Raw genomic sequence first — 8742 nt, 5'->3', positions numbered from 1 at the left:
TGGCAGCCAAGATACTTCCTTTAACGCTTTACAGCCAGTCACATGATCAGTAGTAGTCACATGGTTTAGTAAAAAGGTTACACATTTAAACAAAGAAAGTTAATCATCAAAATGTAAACATCATACCAAGGCAGATAAGAACTACAATTTAGAAGTGACTAAATATACAAACAAATTACTACAAAAGTGATGAAAAAAACAAAACAATACAGCAAGAGGAAAGGAGAAAAGTCCAGGGGGCTCATCTATCAACAGTGTGTGAGCACGGATCTGTGAGTAATGAGTGTGTAAGAACATTCCCACGCAAAGAGTGGAATTTATCAACTTGTTCTTTTACTTAGAAATGTGTGTAAATATAAGCACAGCTCTGAGCATGCTCACACACAGAATCTAGAGGTAGAACATTGAAACTACAAATAAAAAGCACCACGAGTGTCACAGCACGCCAGAATCCATCTCAACCTAGATGCATGTTCCCAGTTTTTTTAATTCAAAACACAAAATAAGTGATTTTGTGTGGTTTGAAACAGACCCGTTGCCTAATTGGTGTGAAAACCTTAAAAAGTCGTCTGTGACAGGCGTTACTTTGAAATGTTACATCATGGCTGGTTTTGCATTATTAGATGATTTGGTGAAGCGTGCGCTCTGCAGTAAGTTCAAAAGAGCGCACTGATCCGTTTGGTCCAGCTTGTTCTGTTGGGAGAGCGTCACTGTTTGATTAATCCCCCAGAGAGAGCTGTGCCCCCGACCACGCTGTAAATGTTCAAGGGTGAAATTGTGGAGCAGATACTTCTGGCTTTTGTGCCGTGATGCGTTGTTATTAATCATTTATCTGGGTCACTTAGCGCGAGAGTTACTAACCTTATTTTATCTCTTTATTTATTTATCTATTTATTTATTTCCCTTTTTTATTCAACCTCTTCCACTTCCATTCCTGTTGTTATGAAGCTCCTTTTCTTTGCTCTCGTAGTCATTATTCCGGCGAGGTAAATATATTCAGGTGGTTTTTAAAGAGGTGTGTTGTTACCATAAATGGTTCATTGGAGGCGTTTCTGAATGTAAATGTCCCCGAACGTGTGCGAGCCTGCAGGTTAAGAACATGGGATTTATCAACACTGATTACCTACCGATGTTCTTAACCAGCAGGCTCGTGCACGTTCTCCTAATTTATGTGGAAGTGGAGTTAAAACTCAGAACATCAGCATTACAGTAATGCTCATTAATCTCTCTCTCATTTCTAGCATCTTAATTGGGGAAAAAAAAGTAATTTCTCCTCTCGACATCCCAATGAAATGCATATTTCTGTTTGATTTCATCCCCGATTGTACAGCCCATTAGCATTCCCTCAGACTTATTTATATTTAATGTGTACCCTGAAATGACTCTTTAATTACCTTCATTAGTACTTCACCTGACTGTTCAGGCTTATAGAAATAAATTCAGATATCATCAGCATACATCACCAATTTGTGATTTTCTCCTGCTATAGATATGCCTTTTATTTTTTGTTCTACCTTCATATATTCAGCCAGCGGTTCAATAGATAGTACGAACATCAATGGTGACAATGGATCCCCTCGTCTGGTAACTTTTGACATCTTAAAAATACATTTACATTACTCCATTAACTCTAACTCTGGCATTAGGCTGCTTGTTCATAGCTTTCAACCAGCTTATAAAGTTGGTGTGAAGTCCAAATTGACTTTGGGTTTCAAACAGACAGGCTGGTTGTTAATCTTCATGTCAAACACTTTTTGAATTCCAGCTCATCACAGACCGACTCTTTACAAACTGACAGATGTTTACAGGCACTTAAATGTCTGCTGTGTCTGTTTAGCGTCTTTTTAATGTCCGTCTTTTCTCCCTTATTAAACTCTGCTAATGTTGAGAAGTTTCACTGAAGTCTGATCCAGTCAATTAGTGATATTTGATAAGGGGGCGTGTCTGTCCGTAAAAAGACTTCCTGGAAGGCTGGTCTCAAGTTTCCTCGATCCTCTGTGCTGAAAATAAGAGACCTGAGACGTCCATCAACATGGCGGCACAGAACGACTTCCGGTTCAAGCGACGAAAAATAAGAGACATGAGGAGTAGCCATTCAGATTGAGAGCAGTTAGACATTCTTCATCAAACTGATTAGAGCAAAGTTCATGTTTGTTATTTTTCTGTTATTTGAAGTCAGAATAAATTCAGTTTAATGATCTCTGAAATATGACGTGAAGTTCTGTTAACTCTGCACCAAACAAAGAAATGTTCTTCAGAGGGACACTTTTTCATTTCCCTGTGAGGACACTTGAGATAAATCACTTGAACCTTTACATCAGTAAACGTTGAATCAGCACTTCCTCTTTCCCCTGAGTGTGTTTAGGTCTTAACATGACCTGTGCTCAGGTGTGTTGGTGGGGCGTTGCTGTCTCAGGGGGCAGAAAGCAGCTGCACCATGGACCAACAAAAACCTGCTCTAAAGTCATGGTGCAGTATTTCCATGCTATTTAAAGGCTCCATTAGTAAGATGGTGAGATGCACAGACACAGACAGGTTCACATTGTTCTTCCACAAGGCTCGTAACACACACAGGGACAGATTACACACAGCACACCTGTGAGACACTGCAGTTCATCCAGGTGGAAATAACTCTTTAAGGTGTGTTTAATGTCTGCTGTTATTTCTGTCCCAAAAGGCAGAGAAAATCAGAAACTGCTGCTGCTAGATTTAAACACAGTTTACATGAATCAACAGTAAACACATCACTCAACTGTCTGTGACATGATGATGCCTTCAAGGACTCTCAGTAAACACATCACTCAACTGTCTGTGACATGATGATGCCTTCAAGGACTCTCAGTAAACACGTCACTCAACTGTCTGTGACATGATGATGCCTTCAAGGACTCTCAGTAAACACATCACTCAACTGTCTGTGACATGATGATGCCTTCAAGGACTCTCAGTAAACACATCACTCAACTGTCTGTGACATGATGATGCCTTCAAGGACTCTCAGTAAACACATCACTCAACTGTCTGTGACATGATGATGCCTTCAAGGACTCTCAGTAAACACATCACTCAACTGTCTGTGACATGATGATGCCTTCAAGGACTCTCAGTAAACACATCACTCAACTGTCTGTGACATGATGATGATGCCTTCAAGGACTCTCAGTAAACACATCACTCAACTGTCTGTGACATCATGATGCCTTCAAGGACTCTCGGTAAACACATCACTCAACTGTCTGTGACGTGATGATGCCTTCAAGGACTCTCGGTAAACACATCACTCAACTGTCTGTGACGTGATGATGCCTTCAAGGACTCTCAGTAAACACATCACTCAACTGTCTGTGACATGATGATGCCTTCAAGGACTCTCAGTAAACACATCACTCAACTGTCTGTGACATCATGATGCCTTCAAGGACTCTCGGTAAACACATCACTCAACTGTCTGTGACGTGATGATGCCTTCAAGGACTCTCAGTAAACACATCACTCAACTGTCTGTGACATGATGATGATGCCTTCAAGGACTCTCGGTAAACACATCACTCAACTGTCTGTGACGTGATGATGATGCCTTCAAGGACTCTCGGTAAACACATCACTCAACTGTCTGTGACGTGATGATGATGCCTTCAAGGACTCTCGGTAAACACATCACTCAACTGTCTGTGACGTGATGATGATGCCTTCAAGGACTCTCAGTAAACACATCACTCAACTGTCTGTGACATGATGATGCCTTCAAGGACTCTCTGTAAACACATCACTCAACTGTCTGTGACGTGATGATGATGCCTTCAAGGACTCTCAGTAAACACGTCACTCAACTGTCTGTGACGTGATGATGCCTTCAAGGACTCTCAGTAAACACGTCACTCAACTGTCTGTGACGTGATGATGCCTTCAATGACTCTCAGTAAACACGTCACTCAACTGTCTGTGACGTGATGATGATGCCTTCAAGGACTCTCAGTAAACACATCACTCAACTGTCTGTGACATGATGATGCCTTCAAGGACTCTCAGTAAACACATCACTCAACTGTCTGTGACATGATGATGCCTTCAAGGACTCTCAGTAAACACATCACTCAACTGTCTGTGACATGATGATGCCTTCAAGGACTCTCAGTAAACACATCACTCAACTGTCTGTGACATGATGATGCCTTCAAGGACTCTCAGTAAACACATCACTCAACTGTCTGTGACATGATGATGATGCCTTCAAGGACTCTCAGTAAACACATCACTCAACTGTCTGTGACATCATGATGCCTTCAAGGACTCTCGGTAAACACATCACTCAACTGTCTGTGACGTGATGATGCCTTCAAGGACTCTCGGTAAACACATCACTCAACTGTCTGTGACGTGATGATGCCTTCAAGGACTCTCAGTAAACACATCACTCAACTGTCTGTGACATGATGATGCCTTCAAGGACTCTCAGTAAACACATCACTCAACTGTCTGTGACATCATGATGCCTTCAAGGACTCTCGGTAAACACATCACTCAACTGTCTGTGACGTGATGATGCCTTCAAGGACTCTCAGTAAACACATCACTCAACTGTCTGTGACATGATGATGATGCCTTCAAGGACTCTCGGTAAACACATCACTCAACTGTCTGTGACGTGATGATGATGCCTTCAAGGACTCTCGGTAAACACATCACTCAACTGTCTGTGACGTGATGATGATGCCTTCAAGGACTCTCGGTAAACACATCACTCAACTGTCTGTGACGTGATGATGATGCCTTCAAGGACTCTCAGTAAACACATCACTCAACTGTCTGTGACATGATGATGCCTTCAAGGACTCTCTGTAAACACATCACTCAACTGTCTGTGACGTGATGATGATGCCTTCAAGGACTCTCAGTAAACACGTCACTCAACTGTCTGTGACGTGATGATGCCTTCAAGGACTCTCAGTAAACACGTCACTCAACTGTCTGTGACGTGATGATGCCTTCAATGACTCTCAGTAAACACGTCACTCAACTGTCTGTGACGTGATGATGATGCCTTCAAGGACTCTCAGTAAACACATCACTCAACTGTCTGTGACATGATGATGATGCCTTCAAGGACTCTCAGTAAACACATCACTCAACTGTCTGTGACGTGATGATGCCTTCAAGGACTCTCAGTAAACACGTCACTCAACTGTCTGTGACGTGATGATGCCTTCAATGACTCTCAGTAAACACGTCACTCAACTGTCTGTGACGTGATGATGCCTTCAATGACTCTCAGTAAACACGTCACTCAACTGTCTGTGACGTGATGATGCCTTCAATGACTCTCAGTAAACACGTCACTCAACTGTCTGTGACATCATGATGATGCCTTCAAGGACTCTCAGTAAACACGTCACTCAACTGTCTGTGACTTGATGATGCCTTCAAGGACTCTCAGTAAACACGTCACTCAACTGTCTGTGACGTGATGATGATGCCTTCAAGGACTCTCAGTAAACACATCACTCAACTGTCTGTGACTTGATGATGCCTTCAAGGACTCTCAGTAAACACGTCACTCAACTGTCTGTGACGTGATGATGATGCCTTCAAGGACTCTCAGTAAACACATCACTCAACTGTCTGTGACATGATGATGCCTTCAAGGACTCTCAGTAAACACATCACTCAACTGTCTGTGACGTGATGATGATGCCTTCAAGGACTCTCAGTAAACACGTCACTCAACTGTCTGTGACGTGATGATGATGCCTTCAAGGACTCTCAGTAAACACGTCACTCAACTGTCTGTGACGTGATGATGATGCCTTCAAGGACTCTCAGTAAACACATCACTCAACTGTCTGTGACATGATGATGCCTTCAAGGACTCTCAGTAAACACATCACTCAACTGTCTGTGACGTGATGATGATGCCTTCAAGGACTCTCAGTAAACACGTCACTCAACTGTCTGTGACGTGATGATGATGCCTTCAAGGACTCTCGGTAAACACGTCCCTCAACTGTCTGTGATGCCTTCAAGGACTCTCGGTAAACACGTCACTCAACTGTCTGTGACATGATGATGCCTTCAAGGACTCTCAGTAAACACATCACTCAACTGTCTGTGACATGATGATGATGCCTTCAAGGACTCTCAGTAAACACATCACTCAACTGTCTGTGACATGATGATGCCTTCAAGGACTCTCTGTAAACACATCACTCAACTGTCTGTGACATGATGATGCCTTCAAGGACTCTCAGTAAACACATCACTCAACTGTCTGTGACGTGATGATGCCTTCAAGGACTCTCGGTAAACACATCACTCAACTGTCTGTGACGTCATGATGCCTTCAAGGACTCTCGGTAAACACATCACTCAACTGTCTGTGACGTGATGATGCCTTCAAGGACTCTCAGTAAACACATCACTCAACTGTCTGTGACATGATGATGATGCCTTCAAGGACTCTCGGTAAACACATCACTCAACTGTCTGTGACGTGATGATGATGCCTTCAAGGACTCTCGGTAAACACATCACTCAACTGTCTGTGACGTGATGATGATGCCTTCAAGGACTCTCGGTAAACACATCACTCAACTGTCTGTGACATGATGATGCCTTCAAGGACTCTCGGTAAACACGTCCCTCAACTGTCTGTGACATGATGATGCCTTCAAGGACTCTCTGTAAACACATCACTCAACTGTCTGTGACGTGATGATGCCTTCAAGGACTCTCAGTAAACACGTCACTCAACTGTCTGACATGATGATGCCTTCAATGACTCTCGGTAAACACGTCACTCAACCGTCTGTTAACGCGATGATGCCTTCAAGGACTCTCGGTAAACACGTCACTCAACCGTCTGTTAACGCGATGATGCCTTCAAGGACTCTCGGTAAACACGTCACTCAACCGTCTGTGACATCATGATGATGCCTTCAAGGACTCTCGGTAAACACGTCACTCAACCGTCTGTGACATCATGATGATGCCTTCAAGGACTCTCGGTAAACACGTCACTCAACCGTCTGTGACATCATGATGCCTTCAAGGACTCTCGGTAAACACGTCACTCAACCGTCTGTGACGCGATGATGCCTTCAAGGACTCTCGGTAAACACATCACTCAACTGTCTGTGACGTGATGATGCCTTCAAGGACTCTCAGTAAACACATCACTCAACTGTCTCTGACATGATGATGCCTTCAAGGACTCTCTGTCCCTTTAAGCTTCAAGTCACCAATACGAGTGACCACCAGAGCTGAAAGGTGGCGTGCTACTTTCCACGCCCACTTCACTCCTGAGCAGGACTGAAGTCCCTGCTGCTCTTCATACTGGATGTTCTGTATCACTGATAATCAGAATAATCATGATAACGATGATATTATATGATCAGAATAATCATGAAGTCTCTCTCAGAGTCTAATCTCTCATTTATCTCTTTTTATATCAACAGGTGGAGGTTGTGAGTCTTTAAAGAGAGGATCCTGCTGATCACAGAGCTGGAAGCAGCAGCTGGTGTGTTGGTGAGTCTTTAACTGGGCTGTGTTACTGGGAGACTGACGGACCAATCACAGCGCAGATGACTCTCAGTGCTGCAGTCTGAGCTGCTCTGAGATCAGCTCCACCGTCACACACAGGACCATGACCTCGGACATTTTTCTATTCTCATATTCTGAATTTAAACTGCTTCATGACTCAACGACCGAAGATGAACTCTTTGATTTGGATATATATGTTTCTGTTGCAGCGCCACCCTGTGGACATGTGTAGTGGTGCAGGTTATTCATTGACTCATATTCACAGATAACAGTAGAAGTTGATTCCAGCTGTGCAAGTTAAAGTGTGAAGTTCTGCTTTTAACCACGAGTCGTTGGTCGTCTGATAATAAATCAGTCGTCTCTTTGTTGGATCAAAACAAAGAGGAGGCTTCACTGAGTTTTTAAAAGAACTACAAACAGGATGTCTGGATCCAGGTGCAGAGTCAGCACCTGAATATTTGATGTAATATGAGATGATATAAAAAGAGCTGAATAACATGCAGACTCAATCATTGATATTCATTCATCATGTCAGGGTAACAACGGACACGTTATCAAACTATCTTTATTTTGAACTTCTGATGTTTATTACACTTTGATGTTTGAACCTTCTGTTTTTATTATCTCAGGATTTTAAATAGAAATAAATTCAATCTGTGGAGGGTTTTATTTGAATAATAATTCATGTTTAGGTTCTGTTGCTGCTATCACTGCTTTCTGCCAGCAGGTGTCACTGTTTCCACAGTTTTCTCCCAGACTGATCGATCTGAAGAGATTATTTCTCTGTCTGCTCTCTGTAATTTTCTTCTCCGCTTGTATTTGAAATAAAACTTTGTTTTCCACAAAGATCCACACATTTGTCCTTCTCCCCCCTCACCTGACTCTTACTCTTTATTTCAATCAGTAAAGGTGCGGTCTCTGTTAGTGAAAGTGTTCTGAGACAGACTCACATTTCATTCAGCTCCACAGTGTGATATTGTCCACACAAACATGCTGCTTCTACACAGAATTAGAGTAGAATGTGGTATTAAATAAATATAGTAAATTGTATAAATATATCTGATTTTTAAAGATTGTAAAATGATTTATTTCTTTGCTTCAAACTGGGGGAGGCTTTCACATGATCACGTCTTAAGGACTCACATAGCACTGACACAGGTTCACCACCAGGGGGAGCTGCAGCATTACGCTCTCTATAATGAGGCA

At 42.6% G+C, this 8742-nt stretch overlaps 1 protein-coding gene across 13 annotated transcripts in view; it reads left to right on the top strand.

Moving 5' to 3' along the window:
- The window catches only part of LOC114918953 (NLR family CARD domain-containing protein 3-like), a 107319-nt gene that overhangs the window by 45190 nt on the left and 53387 nt on the right, over positions 1-8742 (top strand). The window contains exon 11 of one of the 13 annotated variants that reach the window (XM_065960139.1): positions 7458-8388. The exons of 11 other annotated variants lie outside the window; for them this stretch is intronic. In XM_065960139.1, coding sequence (XP_065816211.1) covers positions 7458-7464 — 7 coding nt within the window. In that variant the 3' untranslated portion in view covers positions 7465-8388. Of the gene's footprint in view, positions 1-7451; positions 8389-8742 lie in introns of those variants that run through there. One more of the 13 variants, XM_065960135.1, reaches the window with a different exon arrangement.

The sequence above is a fragment of the Labrus bergylta genome, chromosome 1 (assembly GCF_963930695.1).
Source record: "Labrus bergylta chromosome 1, fLabBer1.1, whole genome shotgun sequence".
NCBI classification, from domain to species: domain Eukaryota; kingdom Metazoa; phylum Chordata; class Actinopteri; order Labriformes; family Labridae; genus Labrus; species Labrus bergylta.
This window is presented reverse-complemented; position numbering and strand designations above follow the sequence as displayed.